At 41.7% G+C, this 22888-nt stretch overlaps 1 protein-coding gene across 1 annotated transcript in view; it reads left to right on the forward strand.

Moving 5' to 3' along the window:
- cpne9 (copine family member IX) overlaps nt 1-22888 on the forward strand; it is a 54353-nt gene that overhangs the window by 26399 nt on the left and 5066 nt on the right. Inside the window, exons 7-15 of the mRNA XM_060893928.1 lie at nt 11518-11581; nt 16596-16699; nt 16927-17031; nt 19003-19044; nt 20749-20824; nt 20957-21010; nt 21099-21160; nt 22346-22392; nt 22544-22725. Coding sequence (XP_060749911.1) covers nt 11518-11581; nt 16596-16699; nt 16927-17031; nt 19003-19044; nt 20749-20824; nt 20957-21010; nt 21099-21160; nt 22346-22392; nt 22544-22725 — 736 coding nt within the window. The remainder of the gene's footprint in view (nt 1-11517; nt 11582-16595; nt 16700-16926; nt 17032-19002; nt 19045-20748; nt 20825-20956; nt 21011-21098; nt 21161-22345; nt 22393-22543; nt 22726-22888) is intronic.

Genomic DNA, 22888 nt, shown 5'->3' on the forward strand with positions numbered 1-22888 from the left:
CGTACTGTATAACAATACAACGTCTCGTGTTCGTCTCTGTACTGCGTGCGACCACAGAACGGAGATGCTGTAAAAGTGTGTCAGGGAAAAACTGTGAGGCTTTTTAATATTCCTCATTCTTAGTGTCTCTCATCAGAGTTTCAGACTTTTTAAACTGAGCTTAACACCAGGATATCGTTGTTCTAAACCCTGCTTTTACCCTGGGGGAGAGAAACGTTTCTCACTTCTAATTAAGGAACGGGGTTAACACGGCTTATTGCCCAGGGTTAGGAAACTCTTCTGCAGTGTTAATTCCACATCGAGTTGCCAAACGTGTACAGTGTGAAACGACGTGGCGTTAAAACGTCGGAATGGAAAAATACGTGTCGATGAAGAATTATTGGAGGTTGAACAACAAAACACGCCCGGTCGACTACACGACAAACTGACAAGTGAAGTGTTTTTGAGTGAAAGCGTGTGGCAAAGCAGTTGTGCGCTGTATTTATCCCTTCGTGGCTGTTGCTATAAATATGCAAATATGCAAATAAGGATTCAAATATGTAAATGAGATGATTAAGACAGGGCTTGTGAATGTACAGTGCAAAACATCCGATTAGGAACATTCATTCATTCATTCATTCATCTTCTACCGCTTATCCGAACTACCTCAGGTCATCTCAGGCGTCATTGGGCATCAAGGCAGGATACACCCTGGACGGAGTGCCAACCCAACACACACACACTCTCATTCACTCACGCAATCACACACTATGGATAATTTTCCAGAGATGCCAATCAACCTACCATGCATGTCTTTGGACCGGGGGAGGAAACCAGAGTACCCGGAGGAAACCCCCGAGGGCGATAAACAAGGTTTTCTTTCGTAAGCGAATAAGGTGATGGGATTTCTCTCTAAGCAGTGTATGTGCACTGTGTACAGTGTTCTAATCACCCTTAAATACATTATCACTTGCATCCTGCTGCCTGAAATGCTAATAACATCAACACTTCTCTTAAGTAAAGATCAATAGTAGTTTAGTACTCAGTTCTGTTCTCCAGTTATCCATCAACTGACAACAAATACCATTACAGTCCATCTAGTGAAGCCCTTCAGACCACATGATCAAGATGATCAAGATGTCAGCAGCAGATCCTTTAAGTCCTGTAATGTCTGAGGATCAGACTTGTTTGTGCAGCACATCCCACAGACGCTTCATCAGATCATCGAGATCAGCAGCCTTCAACTCTTTATCATGCTCCACTAACCCTTTCTGAACAATCTTCAGCCTGCAGCGAGCGATCTGAGATTCTGATCAACTGCCAGATTCTTTACATTTCCGCTTCACAACATCCGAAGTACGCAACCTTTTCCTGGCTACAGAAGCCACTGAAATATTTATGCAGTCTAGTTTGCTTCTGGAACACGGACATTCTTTCTAAATCTTTATAAGTCTTCAGCATTTTATAGCTTGCATTAAACGTTTTAGTCTTTACATTTTTAAAATCAACAGCAAGGTTATATACGCATCTCATCTCTCTCTCTTTTTTTTTATATAATAAGGAATCATAAATGACTCATGTACCGTGTAAGAGAGTCAGAAGTCACTTAGGCTTGATTGCCATTATGTTCTCTCCAAATTGTCAGACTTTTACAGCCTAATTGGCCACATTCTGTCATCACCTGCTGTCTTCTCACACAGCATGATTCAGGATGCATCTTTCTCTCTTTCTCAATATTGTTCTCTTTCTCTCTCAAGTAGTTCTCCTTTTCTCTTTCTCTCTCTGTATTTTTCTCTTTCCATTATTATTATTATTATTATTATTATTATTATTATTATTATTATTATTATTATTATTATTGGGGGCACGGTGGCTTAGTGGATAGCACATTCGCCTCACACCTCCAGGGTTGGGGGTTCGATTTCCGCCTCCGCCTTGTGTGTGTGGAGTTTGCATGTTCTCCCCGTGCCTCTGGGGTTTCCTCCGGGTACTCCGGTTTCCTCCCCCGGTCCAAAGACATGCATGGTAGGTTGATTGGCATCTATGGAAATTTGTCTGTAGTGTGTGATTGCATGAGTGAATGAGAGTGTGTGTGTGCCCTGCGATGGGTTGGCACTCCGTCCAGGGTGTATCCTGCCTTGATGCCCGATGACGCCTGAGATAGGCACAGGCTCCCCGTGACCCGAGGTAGTTCGGATAAGCGGTAGTAAATGAACTATTATTATTATTATTATTATTAGATGGATAGATTTGTGTTGAAGTATTGAACACGTAAAGCTGTTCAAAAGAATCAATAATGAAGAAGTAATTATATCTAAAAATGAATCAAATCTCTTCCACTTTGCTATTTAATTATTATTATCATATTACTATTGGAATACTATTTATAATAGAATAAAATTGACTGTTTTGATCATGTTTAATATTTAGTCCCATTTCCTGCATGTCTTTCTATCCTGGACAAACAGCCTAAAATTACCAGATATTGCTTCGCGCAGCTGACGTTCACGACGACGCGGATTTTATCGCCGGTCTCGATTTGTATCATTATCATCTCAGTGCCATCTTGCCAAAGTATAACGTAACCCATAACAATCTGCATTCATCATGACAATCAACCAAGGTAGCATTCTAGCGTAACACAGTTCCTCTGGCTGAATGTTTTTATCATCACCATCAACATCTGTGGTCCAAAAACAACTCCCTGAGCTCGAAAAGTTCACCGAATCAGCTTTATAACGCTCTCTATTCCAAATACAAAACATGTTTGAGTTCATTCGATGCCTTGCTTTGTTGAGAATTGTCCATGATGTCTAATGATATAAAGAGTTCCTGATTCTTTAATCACTTAAGGATTTTTATGCTGTCCTTTAATTAAGGATCACAGATTCACCACAGCATAAGACCAGCTTAAGGAGCTGAATATGTCCAGTTGCCTGCACGGTTGTTTCAGTCATCGCTTCATTAATTCACCTGAGGTCTAAAGCTGTTGTGTCTCAGAAAAGAAGACAAATAGATGTCCATGAGAGCAATTCGCAAGGCTTAAACTTCGAGACGGCTAAAATCCCAACATCTACACTTTCTTTCAGTGCTCTGTAGAGGTTTGTCTTCTTTAACCTGTCCTATGTACAGACGTTTTTTTAGCTTTTATTTTATAAAAAATTCATGTGGAAATATTCATTACTTCTTACTGGTTTTGTTGATTGGCTGTTTTTTTTTCCTTTCCTCATTTGCAAAATGCTTTTAAAGGAGCTACGATGCCTATACCCTGGCTTATTGGTTTTACATGAGATCAAAAGTCAAAAGTGGAACTATTCTAACAAAGTAATTAAAGATCATGGTGCAAAGATTTGTGCAAATTGTAATGAACAGCAATTCACCAGCAGATGAATCTAATCAGTCATCACACAGGTGGCCACGGGATCACTGACAATTAACAGCGGCACTTAAAGTTGGGATGCACGATGTTTGAAAGCCAATGTTGACATTTGAAACAAACACGGCAAAACAAACACGCCCCTAACCCAAATGGGTGTCACCCCTGTTTTGATAGCTCCGCCCCACACATACATACGTAACCCAGGCAACTATTATGGCGGAACCTGTTGGGGCAGCTGACCGAGGGTATATTTTTTTATCAATAAATGAACACAATGAGTAACACTATGGTAATACAGATGTGTTTTTGTAGTACTGTGTGTTGTACCGTGAAAGGTTTAGCTCCGTTTCACGCGGAAGACGTTCAGTTCTCTCCAGCGCTGGAAAGCTGATCCTATATTAACACGTCCTACTTTTTACCTTATCGTAAGCCTTTATTTGCTTTTCGTTTTTTTATCCGCCATGTCAATGTTTCAATCGCTTTCTGCTAATGTCACATATGCGCACTGAACGCTCTCTCCGCCGCATATTGACAAGACACGCCACTTTCTGCTCATTGGCTACACGTTTGTTTTGTTTGCCGGCCCGACTCAGTTTTCTGAAGCGTTTCTCAAACATCGTGCACCCCGACTTTAAGGGTGAAAATCCACTCCCATTTAATGCTGACTAAATGGCACATGGAAAAGAAACGTCAAGACAAAGACCAGAGAAATAAAATAATTTGGTTGCACATAATTAGCTCAAGGTTATGATAAAATCTGTAAAGCATTGTTTTTTGTAAAGAGTTTTTTGATGAGAAGTTGAAGATAATCGCCATGCCAATTCAGCACAGTTGGCTAAATCATGTTGAAAAAAGGCAAACACAACTGGGTTTTTGTCTCTGATGGGTTTTAAAGTTCATTTTTGAGGTAAAACAGGGTAAGTGTTTCAGTGGCCAGACCTCCCAGTGACCAGTGACCAGATCTCTCAACCCAATAGAACACTTTCTGAAAAGACAAGTCATTCTTCATCCAGCATCCAGATAGATAAGCCAAACCTCCACCATGCTTCTCTGGCTGCAGACACTCATTACTGAACCGCTCTCCAGCCCTTTGGCAAACAACCCGCCTCCTGCTACAGCCAGATATTTCACATTTTGACTCATCAGTCCAGAGCACCTGCTGCTTTTTTTTTGCACCCCAGTTCCTATCTTTTTGTGTATAGTTGAGTCACTTAAACCGCGTTCACACTGCAAGTCTTAATGCTCAATTCGGATATTTTGCTCAGATCTGATTTTTTTGTTTGGCTGTTCACATTACCTTTTAAAATGTGGCCTATATCAGATACAAGTGTGAACTGTTTGCTGTTTCGAACTGACTCGCATTCGCAAACGAACAATAACAATGACGTCACACGCAGCACGCCGTTGCGCTAAAGTTGGCGAGGTTATGGAGGAAGAAAGCATTTTCGCTTTTCTTTCTAAATGTTTGTGTAATGGCAGCACAGAGACGCAGTGTTTTGAAAATTTTCGGATGTCGAGGGCAACTTTTGATTATTTGATCCATTTTGTAGGCGTAGTCACGTTTGCGTGCGTACACGCCGGCGCATAATCGTGACGAATGTCGATGTAGATCGACGTAAAAGTCGCATCAAATCCGCCTTGGTTGTTCACACTGCGGCCACATTGGAAAAAATCAGATTTGGGTCTGATTCAGGACCACATATGGAAGTGGTGTGAATCTGATTTGAAAAAATCAGATCTGGGCTAGATTTGAGTGTTCACACTACTCCTGAAGAAGTCTGACCTGGTCACTTCACCCCAAAAAAATCAGATATGGGCCACTTTTACCTGCAGTGTGAACGTGGCCTTAGCCTTGTTTCCATGTCAGAGGTATGGCTTTTTGGCTGCAATTCCTCCATGAAGACCACTTCTGGCCAGACATCTCCAGACAGTGTACCTGGGTCCAACCGGTTTCTGCCAGTTCTTTGCTTGATGTCACTGCTAGACATCTTCCTGTGTGTCGTCGAAGTGAATGAGGTGATGCGTCTTTCATCCGCTGCACTTAGTTTCCTTGGCCGAATGCTGCACCTATGATCCTCGACATTGCCTGTCGTAGCCTGGGAGAGACCTTGCTGTTGCAGTAGAACTACCATGTGTCTTGTTGCTGTTCTCTTCCTTGCCTTGGTGTATGACCTGTGACATGAAACTGTTTTGGACAATTTATTTATTCGGCTTTGTTCAGCTGTTCCTCACCCAGTTTTAAACCCCTACACGGCTGCTTAGTATAACTGGTTAAATCATACACCTGACCTTTTTTTTTTATTCACACATACGTGTGTAAAACTATATCACTTCGCTTTTGTAACATTCTTAAATAATTATTACTTAAAAAAATAATTACAGAAAAATCAGGTTTTTTACGATGTGGATTTTACTCACAGTGTTGTTATGATTTCTTTTATTTGCAGCTTAAACCAAAAGTAGTTACTGATTGACTTATGCGTTTGCCCGCCAGCTCGCTTCATACTTGCACTGACTAGCAGTGGCCAGTGCCATAGCAACATCATAACAGGCGTTTTATTAATATTAATTTCTTTATTTTTGCTAAGAGCAAGAGAACATTCAGATCACAGAGAACAGAATAGAGAACAGCTTGTAAAATACGGCTCATGAGATATCGTGGCGTCGGATCAAGTCGGAGTCTGCGTTATTTTTTTAAAGTGCTGCTAATTCAAAGTTTAATTCAAAGAAGGTTGTAATGTTACGTAAGGATTCAGTTCAGATAAAACACTTATCATGTTATGCAGTTGAGAGACTCTTATCTGTCTTGTTTTATTTTCCTTTGCATTCCAGAAAGAACTTGTTAGGAATTTATAAAAAAAAAATAAAATAACATACATACACACACACACAAACACACACACACACACACGTCAATACACACACGTCCATACACACACGTCCATACACACACACGTCCATACACACACACGTCCATACACACACACGTCCACACACACACACGTCCACACACACACACGTCCACACACACACGTCCACACACACACACAAGTCCATACACACACACACGTCCATACACACACACGTCCACACACACACACACACACGCACACACGTCCATACACACACACACACACGTCCATACACACACGTCCATACACACACACACACGTCCATACACACACACACACGTCCACACACACACACACACAAGTCCATACACACACACGTCCACACACACACACACACGTCCATACACACACACACACACACGTCCATACACACACACACACGACCATACACACACGTCCACACACACACACACGCCCACACACACACACACACACACACACACACACACGCCCATACACACATGCCCATACACACACACACACACGTCCATACACACACACGTCCATACACACACACACACACGTCCATACACACACACACGTCCATACACAGACACGTCCAAACACACACACACGTCCATACACACACACACGTCCATAGACACACACACACACACGTCCATACACACACACACACAAACACACCTGTGCTTAGTGTGCCAGATTCATTAATACAACTGTCCGAAGCTTTTTCTTCTCCATTCACGTCAGACACACACTGCTTTCAGTGTGTACGCTTGCAGTGTATTAGTCACACTTACTTTGTAACCATTAGCCATTTCATGGGCTCATCTATCATACAGCCACACTGTAGGACCACCGATAACCAGATGTTAGTCAGTGATGGTGGGAGGATGAAAAATAGCAGCAGATGTGCTGCACTCGATATTCGTACGATCACACTTGACATCGAAAGGTGCTTTTAATAAAACTAAAAACTTTTCAAACTTTTTAGTAGAAACAGATTTAATTTGTCCCCATTACATTTCATACGCATTTGCTATACTGTCTTATGAACGGTTTGGGAAGCGTGAGCTCATACAGTACAAGTTTGTGGAAAATCTGATTTTAGTGTCAGGCTGTTTAGAGATCATTTCAGAAAGCCAACGGCCTTTCAGCACTGTCACGTTCAGGAACGCACTTTAATTTGTCCCTCTATCGTGTATCCGCCAAGCGGGAAAGAACAGGAGCTTATTTTTCTCCGGATTGGAAACGAGCCAGCGAATAACGGCCCACAGAGCCGTCTCCAAAATCTGTTTTTGTTTACAGCTCGGACATCTGATCCTCCGACCTTGTGGTAATGGAATTGATGCAGGTTTCTACTGGATGAGTGCCACAGCTCATAGCCCAAATTTCAAAAGGCATTTGTGTTATTAAGTATTATTGTTGTTGATCTCTCCTTCGGCAGAGAAAAAAAAACCTCCTGACTCCTGTTACAAAGTGATCTTCTCTTCCAAAAATAAACGCGTCCTTACGGAACCATTCACCGTATCTTCAACATCCTAACTTTTTATACGTTTTTCTCCGTTCGTTATTAGGATTAAATTAAAGACGAAGCATCCGCCGTACGCCACAGAGACGTCTCCGCGAACGACATTAGAACGAGGGTTTTAATATAAAGCTGTGATTTGAATTACAGCTGACACTATTGTCAGAGCTGCTGGTCTAGAAAACATATCGATGAAGCGACTGACTGCGGCGACTATATTGAAAATGTTTTTGTACGCATTAATACTTTATGTTTGCAGGTCATTTTTGTTGTGTGAATTTAAGGGCCTTTTTACACCCGGTGACTTCATGTGTTGTCTCTGATCCGATAGCTATCTGATTTGTTACAACTGTTCCGTTTACATTAGGCCACATAAATGCGTCTCGGCGAATCGGATATCGATCCGATCTTTCTACTCCCGCCCAAAATGCTAATATATTTTACCTCATTTCCGGGGTAATTGAAAACGGAACACGCTTTGGTGTATGCGGTTTTCAGAACGCAATCAAAAAGAAGAAGAAAAAACTCGTTACGACGGTTATGCTACAAAAAACAGCATTTACTGTTTGCTGCATTTTTGCTGGCAGCAGCAGCGCATTTTAAGCCCCAACGAGACGCCTGGGTGAAAGATCACCTGCGAGTGACGTCCTTCCGTTTGGGAGGAGTATAGCGCTGACGTATGTGGCTTGAACAAACACATTCATTTACACCTGTCCAGTTTCATCTGAAATGTGTCCCAGACCACCTCCTGAAGGGGTTTGAACCATCGCATTTACAGTATATCTGTCTCGAAAATGTTTCGGAGGGCATTTAGACCTGGTCTTTTTACCATCGGATAGCTATCGGATCACAGAAAGCGCATGAAGTGACCAGGTGTAAAAAGCCCTGACATTTTTTACTGTATGTTGACGTTTTATCCGATCCTGATGTGGATACAGAAGGAACTCTAGTGTACTCCATGAGTGTCATCACAGCAAACCAGGGCCTGTATTTATAAAAATTCTCAGTGTAAAGAGTTTCTCCTAGTGATGAAATTCGAAGGGAATTCTTAGAAATTCCCTTCTTGTTCTTGTTGGTGTTTCCCCTTAAGATCCTAGTAAAGATTCTTCATAAAGCATCTTAACCCTTAAAAGAGCTCATAAGGTCAGAAAGTGTTAGGAGTCGTGAGGAGAACTTTTAAGAGGTTAAGAGTTTCTTTATCAGAGGAGAAAATGGCTGAAAGGTGAAGAGGGAGAAGAAATGTGTTGTATACAATATTTAATAATGATAGTGAGTTAATAAGATGATACAGATTAGATCGTGTAGGGATTATTTTTGTGACCAATCAGATTAGAGATAACATCACAGACACATTACATGTATATGTATATATTCTGCCGCTGTGTCGTTTAAAGATACTCTAACATCTCTGACACAGCGTTGAAATGACAGAAATGATATAATTTGTCTCTATGACATTTCTGCTCTGTGTCTGAGATGTTTACATTTACGTTATTTATAACATACAGATGTTAGAACATCTCTAATACGATCTGCAACGGAATCCCTACACGATATAGTCTCAAATATCTTAACATAGAGACAAAGCGAAGGTTTATAATAGACCAGATTTTAAAAGCGCTCCTTTTTTTATCCGACAACCAATCACAGTCTTAACAAGAATGTGTCGCCTAGTAACAGGGTTAAGCCCCGCCCCTTCTCTAAGTTAAAAGTTGTTTTTTTTTTCCTTGGTCAGAGTTGAACTGAGAGCTGACATCCTGAATCACATCTAAATTAGGAGCTCCCTGAGATCGTTCTTAGATCTTTATGAACATGAGCCCAGCTCTTTTCAGAACTGTTACAAATTCAGCCCAGAAAAGAACTGAGCGTTTCAGCTGCCTCACTTCTCCTGCGCTCAGACACATGCTCTCACTGCTTATTACTCATTCGGTTCTCCAGTCATAGCTGAATAGTTTATCATATTATTATTGAGAGGAATTTTTTTTTTTTCCGGTTGCGTCCGTATAATTAGTCGTGACCTTAACTGTAACATGTGAATGTAAAACAGTAACATAAAGGATCGTATTAATTAAAATAATAATTTAAAAAAACGTATGTCCCTGACATTTAAATGCCATTCTACTGTATTTCAAGCCACTTTCGTGCAATTGGTTTGAGGGTTGCTTCAGACTCATCTGTTAAATTAAATAATGCACATTGTTATGGTTAGCATATTGGTAATGGGTTTGCTTTAGGGTCTGATTCCTCTCAAATTTTCTGGATGTTTTTTACATCAACTTCCGTGTCCTCTGGCTTGCTCATTAGAGATAGTTAAATCTCACTCACTCACTCATTTTCTACCGCTTATCCGAACTACCTCGGGTCACGGGGAGCCTGTGCCTATCTCAGGCGTCATCGGGCATCAAGGCAGGATACACCCTGGACGGAGTGCCAACCCATCGCAGGGCACACACACACACACTCTCATTCACTCACGTAATCACACACTATGGACAATTTTCCAGAGATGCCAATCAACCTACCATGCATGTCTTTGGACTGGGGGAGGAAACCGGAGTACCCGGAGGAAACCCCCGAGGCACGGGGAGAACATGCAAACTCCACACACACAAGGCGGAGGTGGGAATCGAACCCCCAACCCTGGAGGAGTGAGGCGAACGTGCTAACCACTAAGCCACCGTGCCCCCAAGATACACACTAAAGGTACAAATAAAAGTACCGTCTCAGCAACAACCAGAAACACACATCGGGCCCGTTATTTCTGAGAGATTTTAATGCATCATCCTTGTTAACCTTCCTTAAATGCTAAATTTGAAAAGCCTGTACTGTAAGTCAATAATTCAGTAAATCTCTATGTTTTGTGAGCATGCTGTGTCTAAGCATCTGGCTTAGTGCATCCATCCTACCTGCATGTTGGTGTCTGACTCATTCCCCAGGAGGAGGCAGATAAGGGAAGGCTTGGGGAAGAGGGGGGGTCTGTCTGCCTGAGGGATGCCTTTCAAAATCATAATCATATTTGACATCCGAGAGCTGGATCGGTGCCCTGTTAGCGAGCTGCGAGTGCTGTGTATGAACGTGTGTATGGTTATGTGTTCATGTGTTGCTGCAGGTTTTATGGTACAGTGTATAAAAAGTGTTCAAATTATTTTAATAACACAAGCGATTTCTTTCATTTTTTTTTTTTAACGTTTTCTTTACATTTGCTGTAACAGAAGTTCGTTCGGGTCACGTTTCCTCACCTGCCTCTCTTTTTTTTTCCGTCCCGAAGAACTTCCCCTACAGTTAAAAATGCTAACTAAACATATCAGAAGCAGTAGATCAGATAAGAGAATTCACCACTGCTGTGATTATACTGCTGTATAATTTGAGATGATTTCACATACTGTAACTACACCCTGCTTTTATATCCTGCGACCACTTCTCGCTTGTTTTTTTTTTCCCCTCATGACCTCCTTTTTCCTTTTCACCATCCTCCCCTTTTTTTCTCACCACCAAATGCCTCCATGTCTGTTATCTCTCTGTACTGAAGAAAAAAAGGTCCGATATTTCTGACAGAAGCTGTCAGCTTGTATCACAAATAAAGCACAAAGAAAGATCCTCTTGCAGAAAAGTAGATGTTATTTTATTTCTCCCACCGTACAGACTTGTACATGCCGACGCTGCCTTGTCTTCCCAAAGGCTCCATTTAACTCTTGACACTGACTCATGCTCGCTATTTTCTAAGAAAAATTACATTTGCTTTCTTTTCTTTCCTCTAGGGGTATTCCAGGCAAAAAATGCGGGAACATCGTATTTACAGCAGAAGAGCTCAGCAATTGCAGGGTCAGTGTTATACACACACACACACACACACACACACACACACACACACACACACAAACACACACACACACAAACACACAAACACACACACACACACACAAACACACACACACACAAACACACACACACACACACACACACAAAAACACACACACACACAAACACACACACACACACAAACGCATACACATACAAACACACACACAAACACACACAAACACACACAAACACTCACACAAACACACACACACACAAACACACACACACACACAAACACACACACACACAAAAACACACACACACACACAAACACACAAACACATACACACAAACACACACACACACACAAACACACACACACACAAACACACACACACACAAAAACACACACACACACACAAACACACACACACACAAACACACACACACACACACACACACACACACACACACACACACACACACACACACACACAAACACACACACAAACACACACACACACACACAAACACACACACACACAAACACACACACACAAACACACACACACACACAAACACACACACACACACACAAACACACACAAACACACACACACACAAACACACACAAACACACACACACAAACACACACACACACACACAAACACACACACACACACACAAACACACAAATGCACACACAAACACACACACAAACACACACAAACACACACGCAAACACACACACAAACACACACACAAACACACACACACACACACACACACACACACACACATACGTTATTCCGTCGCATTTGAAACACCAGATTTCCATTTTCACGTTTTTTTTTAAACGTATATATGATGGCATCTCTCAGTGGACAACGAAGTCCTTCAGAGCGAACAGGGTGAGCAGCGAAAGTGTAAATTAAACACCGAGACGGTTTTCCTCACAAACAGAAGCAACGCATTTCCCATTTCCACTCTAACAAATACATTTCTCACAGTAAGTGCACAGTGTCACTATTACCTCGTACAATCAATACTGACAGCCGCTCTAACCAGCTGGAGGTTCGTTTTTCAGCTTCAAATAACTCCACTGTCGAAATCATTTCGAGTGACGCTCCTTGTTCCGTCTTTGTAAAGACGTGCTCCTTCTGCAGAAATCCATATACAGCCCACTCCAGAATTATTGGCACCGTTTAAGAGAATACTATAAGCTACAATCTAGAGAATTTTTAATGTTTTAAGCTTAACCCTGTAACAGGTGCACAGGAATCTGTCTAGCATCTTATTCTGAGTGGATTCAGATGTTCAGGTACGATCGATGGAATATCCTTAACCAATGCTGACAGGTTCCAGAAAAAATTCCCAACCCAACTTGATCTCTAAACAGACCCGAAGTTTGCGTTGGCATCGGAAAAGGGAGACACGTTGTTCTTCTTTATCTCAGCCCGTCTGTGTGGTAACAAGAAAGTATTCCACATTCCTTATGAACAGACATTGTCTACTCCAAAATCTTGAGTCTTTGCATTATATCATTTATTTATTATTTATCTTCCTGTACAGTGTAGTTTTATATACATATAACTTCTGAATATTTGATCTTACGATAGACGATAGCGATACGACAAAATTGTAAAAGCGAAAACAATCGTAGCGGCGTATGCGATACGATTACGTCGGGCTCTCCGCTTGCCGCCTTGTGGGACGCCTTGCCTCGGTTTCTCTAGCGACCGACAAAGTTCAGTTGTCTCAGTGTTAGGTCACACATTTTTTTGTTCCTACAACTAAGTTCACGTAGCCATCAACAACCGAACATTGAGTATGCAGACGTTGCGCAGAATCTCGGTGAGTAAAATAGGATACATTTTTTTATAGCAGATAGGATTATTTACTGAAGTTTTTATAGCATATAGGATTATTTACTGAACAAACTTTCTATTAGCCAAATGTACTGTAATGTGTTAAATTATTAACAGGTTACACTATACTACCTATACTGATCACCATTCTTTAGGACTCCTGGGTAGACTAGGTCAGAGTTCGACTTGTGATATCTTCTGGTCACAATGGGGTCAAAAGAACTTATTTCCTTCGTAACTCAGAGACCAGCTGTACTGTAAATATAAGACATAGATAGAGATTAAAGAATGAAGAACATAATCTGTAGGTTACAGACGCAACCCAGTAGAAAGCACAGTTACTGCTATAACCGCAAAAGTTCATTATTTTGCAATAAAGGCACGACCAAATCGTGTTCTCCCCAACACCACAAAGAATGATGCATACCCCTTAACCATTCATTCATTTTCTACCGCTTATCCGAACTACCTCGGGTCACAGGGTGTCTGTGTCTATCTCAGGCGTCATCGGGCATCAAGGCAGGATACACCCTGGACGGATTGCCAACCCATCACAGGGCACACACACACACACATTCACTCACGCAATCACACACTACGGACAATTTTCCAGAGATGCCAATCAACCTACCATGCATGTCTTTGGACTGGGGGAGGAAACCGGAGTACCCGGAGGAAACCCCCGAGGCACGGGGAGAACATGCAAACTCCACACACACAAGGCGGAGGCGGGAATCGAACCCCCAACCCTGGAGGTGTGAGGCGAACATGCTAACCACTAAGCCACCATGCCCCCCACCCCTTAACCATTTATTTATTATTTTATTTACATTTAACGTAAAGTAAACGACATACAGTAGATGTTCTTTTCCAGAGCGACACACACAAGTATTTATCAGTGAACACCTGATTCTGGCTCACTAGGTCATGGACTAAGAATACCATCAGTCTGAGAGCTCTGGGAGGTCATACAGCAAGAAAAGACAACACACGACACGGACAAACAAGAACACAGAAGAGTCTTGATGTTTACCGTCCTCGTAGCGTGTGTTAAAATAGGAACGGTTCTGCACGTCAGAAAGACACTGCACTTACACACGCTGCCATTTTGCAGAAATGTATTTGATGTAATTATGATAGTTTAAAACAAGATATTGGTAACAGTGCAGTTTGTTTACTCCTGTTCCTGCTTCTCCGCCGAAAAAGCCCATAGAGCGACGACACGGCAGGAAAAATCCTGTTTATATTGATGTTTGGCACCGACCTACACTCCAAGGTCTCCAACCTCGTTAGACATCACAGGAAGAGACTCGGAGCCATTCGATTCTCCGGGGAAGCTTTCAACAAATATTAATCATGAGGGTGCTGATCATTTTGAAGCCAGTGTTTTGCAATACAAAGATGTAACGTATTCCATGTATTATTGATGCAAATGATGATGGGTCAGGAATACAAATGTTTACTTGATAGTTTGCTGTAGGACCGCGATGCGACGGAGAAACTTGAATTGCACAATCGCACTTTTAGACCATACAGTGCTCATATAGTCAAAGTTTTAAGTCTGGTTCCTCTCAAGGTTTCTTCCTCATATTGACACATCATCCGTCTGGTTTTCTCATTAGATTTACATTTCTAACCCGATGTGCTATATTTCGATAAAGTTGCTTTATGACAACGCTCACCTTGCGAAGCAAATGAAATTGAATTGATTTATTTGTTATATATGTAGGGGGCATGGTGTCTTAGTGGTTAGCACGTTCGCCTCACACCTCCAGGGTTGGGGGTTCGATTCCCGCCTCCGCCTTGTGTGTGTGGAGTTTGCATGTTCTCCCCATGCCTCGGGGGTTTCCTCTGGGTACTCCGGTTTCCTCCGCCGGTCCAAAGACATGCATGGTAGGTTGATTGGCATCTCTGGAAAAATTAAATAGTGTGTGATTGCGTGAGTGAATGAGAGTGTGTGTGTGTGTGCCTTGTGATGGGTTGGCACTCCGTTAAGGGTGTATCCTGCCTTGGTGCCCGAGACGCCTGCACAGGTTCCCCGTGACCCGAGGTAGTTCGGATAAGTGGTAGAAAATGAGTGAGTGAGTGAGTGAGTGTTATATATGTATTTCTGTTCATTCCTTATGAAGATTTGTCATAGTTGTGTGTGTGTACTGTATATACTACAGTATGTATATACGAGACCACAGTTCCTAGCAAATATTCCTCATCAGTATGGAGAGTCTTCCCCTGACGACGTGTTTCCACATCACACATTTGTCCTCTCCTCTCTGACATAACTTCCACCTGGGATCAACACATCACCGTATCCAGGCGGAATATCGGACCATTAGTATGTACGAAGAGCTTCCTCGTCTTCTCTACCACGAGGCATTTACTGTTCTGTCTCTCTCCACGTTTCATTGTTCCCTTCTCAGCCTGGTCCATGAGCGAGTTTTTTTTGCAGAAAAGCCGCTCCATTTGCTAAGCAAACAAAAACGGCTCAGTTTATTAAACAGCGCTTAAAGCCGGTGTTTCTAAAGTAAACGCCACCATCAAGGGGAAGTGAATCTTCTTTTTCTTCTATCGTGAGCTCGAGACCCATCCAGACGCCGTGTCTCAGCGATGGTTATAAAAGGTTAATAAAGAAACCTTGAACTGTGAAATCTGCGAACATTTGAATTCACACAGTTTTGCCCTTTTGCCCCAGATGTAGTGGTACGGCTAAGATATGTTCGGTGTCTGAAATTGCTTCTGGAGCTCAGAGAGTAATGTATCTAACAAGAACATGATGTTAGCTTCGATTAAACCTTTTTTTTTCCTTTGTACGCGTTTGCCTTAAACCGCTCACGTTTTTTTTCAGCGATGATATCATGTGCTGGGTTTTTCTGTAATATGATCAATGCAACTATTCTGTGTTTCACGACGATAACATTTTATTGATTCACGCCACAGTTTCTTTATTGCGGTACTTTTAGAGAAAGCATACAGGCTTGTCCTCACTAAAAACATACATGTCCTGTCCTCACCATCAGATTATTATTGTACAGAATGCTTTATTTAAGAAAGAGGTGCAAAGCGTGTTTTTTTTTTTTTTTTTTTTTTTTTTTTTTTACAGACTGTAAATTGTGTAAACTGGATCTTTTAACTGTAACTAACTGTAGGGCTTTATGTGCTTTTTAAACAGGATATTGCCACCATGCAGCTCTGTGCCAACAAGCTGGATAAGAAAGATTTCTTCGGGAAATCAGACCCTTTTCTGGTGTTCTATCGCAGCAACGAGGACGGCACGTAAGCAACGGCTACCGACTTAGATGGATGCTGTATTACTACAGTTACCAGTATAGATCATTACAGCAGGACCTGATTATTTATACAGATAAAGTGGCAAACGCTCACAAAAGTGTTCATCGTATTCGTTTTTATCTCCGTTGATATGTCTGTCGCTAATAATACGACTGTTTTGTGAGCTCAGCTTTGTGCCAGTTTCTTTGACTCGCCCTGGCACTTTGTTACAGGTTCACCATCTGCCACAAAACAGAGGTGATCAAAAACACTCTGAATCCAGTGTGGCAGCCCTTCACCATCCCTGTACGTGCGCTGTGTAATGGAGATTATGACAGGTGAGGAGAGTGGGCAATGTATTCCACACACACACACACACACACACACACACACACATACATACACACATCTTTTAGCTTTATGTTTAGTTTTTGTTCCTGTTGCTGTCTGATGCATGGTGATTTCAATTCTCACCCACTCAGCCCTCTTACACAAGAGGTAGCCTGAGATAGTCGTAACCGTGGCAATATATCACCCGCGTGTGGTGTAGCCGTGCGATACGGATGCACGTGGTGTTGGGAGTCTGACTGCTGTGAGCGTAACACCAGCGGCGGGTGACGCCTTCGCTCCAGCCTCCTGCTCACACCGAATTCTCGCTAGAATTAAACGACTCTGCTTTCATCCCACAACGTTTAGCGAACAGCACAATGTAGTGTAAAATAACGAGTGATAACTGTAGCAAATCGTGAGGCTTATTTTTAAACAGTGATCCCACAGGTTATCGTGTACAAGGTACTATTATACACCGCCTGGCCAAAAAAAAAAGTCACACAGATATGTTTATTTTCAACGTCTTTTGAGTCATTTACGGCACATGTTCCATAGTAGTATGCAGTGTCACAACAAATGGGGTTAAGGTCTGGACTCTGTGGTGGCCAATCCATGATGTCACATGCTCCCTGAACCCCAATTTAATCCTGATGAATCCTGCCATTGTCTTCTTGGAATATGCCAATCAGGAAAGAAAAAAAAAATCTATTGATGGTAAAACCTGGTCATCAATATATTAATGTTGACAGCTGACATCATTTTTTTGCCACGTAATGTTGCTGAATTTAGACCTGAGCGATTGAAGCAGCCCCAGATTTGTACTGTAGCACCCTCACAGGCTTGTACCATATACAGTTGGGCATGACGGGTGCATCATTTCATCCACCTTTCTTCTTCTTCTCATAAGCACATCACTCCGGAACAGGTTTTTTTTTTTTTAGGATTCGATTTGATATCGATTCACGATAAAGGTTCACTGCTGTTCTTGCAGGTTTTAACACTACACTGGTCAGTTCTTAACCAAGTTTTAGTAGTTTCAGCAGTCTTCATAGGGCCTTTTTACACCCGGTCACTTCATGTGTTGTCTCTGATCCGATAGCTGTCTGATTTGTTAAAACTGTTCCGTTTACATTAGGCCACATAAATGCGTCTCGGCGAATCGGATATCGATCCGATCTTTCTACTCCCGCCCAAAATGCAAATATATTTTACCTCATTTCCGGGGTAATTGAAACGGAGCACACTTTGGTGTATGCGGTTTTCAGAACGCAATCAAAAAGAAGACAATTAAACTCGTTACGACGTTTATGCTACAAAAAACAGCATTTACTGTTTGCTGCATTTTCACTGGCAGCAGCAGCGCATTTTAACACCCAACGAGACACCTGGGTGAAAGATCACCTGCGAGATCACCTGCGACCGTTTGGGAGGAGTATAGCGCTGACATATGTGGCTTGAACAACCACATTCATTTACACCTGTCCAGTTTCATCTGAAATGCGTCCCAGACCACCTCCTGAAGGGGTTTGAACCATCGCATTTACAGTATAACCGTCTCGAAAACGTTTCCAGGGCATTTAGACCTGGTCTTTTTTACCATCGGATAGCTATCGGATCACAGAAAACGCATGAAGATTCAATAATTCAATAATTTAACCCGTCTGAAACATCTTTTGTGACCACAGGATATGTTTCAGGACACGTTTGTTTAAGAAATGAGAAGCTGCTCACTGTATCGTTTAGGGTCGAATAACATGTTGTCAGCTGAAACGTTATCAGTTTTTAATGCAGTAATTATCCATTGGAAGGCTTTTAACTATTGGCTTTGTTAAATAGTCCAGACTACTAACTCGGTTTAGCATGAAGAATTCCTGAAGGAAGGAAGACAGTTATACAAGGATGATGTTTAATTGCCATCTCATTTCTTACTGTAGGTGAAATGTATTTATAGTTTTGTTTGTGTGTTGTTTTGTTTTCAGAACGGTTAAAGTCGACGTTTACGACTGGGACCGAGATGGAAGGTACCGTAGCTTTCTGACTCTGTTTCTCACTGAGTTTAATCAGAGTTTAAATCTAGGACATATTCCTGTTTCACCATCACATTGTTGCTCCTGGGACATTTCTCTTAGCCGCTCATTCCCACCGGAGGCGATCAGTGTGCACCTCCTACTGCTGAGTCATGGCAAAGTTTTCTCCACTCCTATTTCGAACTTCTAAACTATGGTGTAGTTCTTCACTTTAGAAAAATGCCAAAAAGCATTTATGACAGAATTTGCTTCTCTTTGCCTCGCGTCCGCGTTCACGATCGGACGTCTTTGTCACGTCTCGCTCCACAGCGGCGTTAATACGAAGCTCATATGAAAGTAGACACTCAGGACCTTGCAGTGTATTTTAAGGATTTCTGTTTTTCAATATAAAACAATATTTTTATACAAAAGTTCCAAAAAAAATTAAAAACCGTTAAACGTTTCTATCTTCAACGTTGACGTTTGATATCAAACCCATTTCTGTTCTCCGAGATGCTCCGCTTGTTTGTTCAGACGCGGCTCAAACTAGATCTTCAACACTGGAATTCAGTGTAAGGTTGTCAACAGAGAAAAACACACACACCACACACACACACACACACACACACACGTGCGTCTAAAACACACCGAGAGTTTGGACTCATTTTATATCAGACTTTGTTTTTTTTTATCAGAAAATGATTCATTTCTTTATACTGATTGAAAATATTCCACAAGTCTCTTTTCCCTCCGCTGGCAGAACAGAATAAATGTGTACTGATAAAAACGTTTTGTTTTTCTGACGTGAAATACGGGGCAATGTCATGCTTTACTACACAACAAAACATGCCTTTTAGAGTCAATTGTTGTGTTTGTTTCCCAGCTAGCAACGTTGGCAGGATCTAATGTGAACACGGATCTGACCTTAAGATAACTTTTAGCAAATTTAGTGGAAGTTGAGAGAAGCCAGTGCACTTGCACAGGATGTGGAAGGAACCGGAGATAAGATACGAGCCTGAAATTTCACAGGATTGAGCTGGAATATTGGGCAGTTCATCAAAAGGCACTATGACCTTGTTCATACCTACCGGTTATTTCTCTTCCTAATCAATCCTCTTAGTAGAAACACACACGGACTCAGAGAGAACATTTCAATATTTTAGTATTATTGTTTTTCAGCGTTTCAGCGGATCGGACACCTGAATTGAAATATAAAGCTACACTATATGGAATTTTCAAGCAGTTCAAGAGAAAGAAGTGTTGTAGGCGCACGCTGGGAAGTCGTGGTCTAATGGTTAGAGAGTCTGACTCCTAACCCTAAGGTTGTGGGTTCGAGTCTCGGGCCGGCAATACCACGACTGAGGTGCCCTTGAGCAAGGCACTGAACCCCCCAACTGCTCCCCAGGCGCCGCAGCATAAATAGCTGCCCACTGCTCCGGGTGTGTGGTCACGGTGTGTGTGTGTGTTCACTGTTGTGTGTGTGTGTGTGTGCACTTTGGATGGGTTAAATGCAGAAAAGAAATTCTGAGTATGGGTCACCGTACTTAGCCGTATGTCACCCTCACTGATGACATCATATCGGTCAGTGTTTGGGTGAGAAATAATTGTTGACACAGACGCTGATCCTACATAAAGCACACATGCTCACCAGTGCAAATGTACGTATATCTTATTTTAATCACATTTATTTGATCGATTTGTCTTTTTTTTTTTTTTTAGTCACGATTTCATCGGCGAGTTTACCACCAGCTACAGAGAGCTGTCTCGAGGCCAGAGCCAGTTTAACGTCTACGAGGTGAGAGCGAATCTCGTGCGCCGTTCACAACAAATCCAGTTTTTATTTAACGTTTATTCTGATCGTAACGGTAAAGCCCTGCAGGCATCAGCCTCATTTTAGAGCTTTTGCCTTTTTTTTGTCTTATTTCAGGTCCTCAATCCCAAAAAGAAAGGAAGGAAAAAGAAATACATAAACTCTGGCACAGTAAGTAAGATGGCCTGTCAAAGTTTCCTCTAGTGCAAATTCATTCTCATAATTACACTCATTATCTAATCTGTCCTACTCGCTCCAGGTGACGCTTTTGTCCTTCAAAGTGGAATCCGAGTACACCTTCGTGGACTTCATCAGGGGCGGGTGAGAGCTTTGTCTAAAGTTACAGCTTAAGTAGAGACGTTTATGCACGTTCGTTATTCTGAGTTTGAACGGATTTATTCATGAAAATCCTGCAAATTCGGAACAAGTTTCGTATCCTACTCGTGCTCCGGAGTGTGTGTACTGTAAATACACACGTACTGTAAGAAGGCCAATTAACGTAAAACTCGACTTCACGTCAAATCGTTAACACGGACTTTGATACCGAATATTAAGTTTACGGCATAAATTCACTTCGAAACATCACAGCAGGTGATAATATCTTGACTCTAGTCAATCTATAACATGTCAATAAACCAAATATAAGGATATTAACCCTATTTGTGGGCATATTCTACTAAATGTTTTTTTTTTCCTTTGGCCGATAATTTGCATTCTTTCTATGAATTGATTGATACTGCCGGTAGAAGAAGCTTAAGGTAGTAAATACTTACTAAGGGGTGATATTCTCAGCAATCGAGAACCTTAAACCTGTTAAAGCCGGTCGTTTTAAATTGCTGCCATTATTTAAAGAATAAATCAACACAAACACAAAAAAAGCCATAAACAAGCACCGCAGCTCGGGTTGTTTAAAGCAAATCGTCGCTGTCGGGCGGAAACCTCGTATGTCCAAATTTGGTCAATTTCATATTCTTTCACATATCGATGCTATTGGTCAGTCCCCACGTGGGTCTGTTATTTTTACAAGTTATTAACCAATCTAAAGTCTTGAAAATAGCTTGAGCGCAAATCTCATAACTCCATTGGACACTTCAACTGTCCACCTCTTCCTCACTCCGCGGGAGAGCTTCACGGCATATTTCTCCTCAAGAAGAGTCGCAACGAATCAACACGTCTTCTGAGGTAAATGAGAAAAAAAAAATCTTGACCCCCGCTAGTTCTGGTGCTCGTCTGAGGACAGGAATTTAGCTCAAGACAATCCACTGCAACGCAGACTAAACCCTGTGCACTGCAGATAAGGTACGGCGTTTTTTTTAATTTCCTGAAAAATAACGGTTTTGGAGATACGAGGATTCCGCCTGACAGCGACACTTTAATCTTCACGTGAAAATTGATTAATGAAGCACAAAAATTAAGAAATTTCAGTGTCTGTTTATCCTAGTCAGGCAGATGTAATTCCCCTACTTGGAAACATGAAACTTTAAATGTTAAAACTCTTTAAAACAGGACTCAGCTGAACTTCACGGTAGCCATAGACTTCACTGCTTCCAACGGTAAGCTTCAGTTCGCTATTATTATCTGGCATCTGTCTTTTTGCATCTATTACATAACGTGTTGATTTGATTTCAATGTATTGCAACATGCACTGTATGTGCGTGTGTGTGTGTGTGTGTGTGTGTGTGTGTGTGTGTGTGTGTGTCGTAGGTAACCCATCCCAGCCCACATCTCTCCACTACATGAGTCCGTATCAGATGAACGCCTACGCGATGGCATTAAAAGCAGTCGGTGAAATCATTCAGGATTATGACAGTGACAAACTTTTCCCTGCTTATGGGTTTGGGGCTAAAATTCCTCCTGATGGAAACGTCTCTCACTCGTTTGCTCTGGTGAGCCGCGCATAAGCGTTACAGCTTTAGCCACGCAAACTCATCACGCATGATCTACTGTACATGAACAAACATTTACAACATTTAATAAACATTTTAATTTGCTCAGCAAACATTCAGCAAACATCAGTAACAATAAAGCATCGTATGCGAAGTTTGAGAA

The sequence above is a fragment of the Tachysurus vachellii genome, chromosome 19 (genome assembly GCF_030014155.1).
Source record: "Tachysurus vachellii isolate PV-2020 chromosome 19, HZAU_Pvac_v1, whole genome shotgun sequence".
Taxonomy (NCBI): Eukaryota; Metazoa; Chordata; class Actinopteri; order Siluriformes; family Bagridae; genus Tachysurus; species Tachysurus vachellii.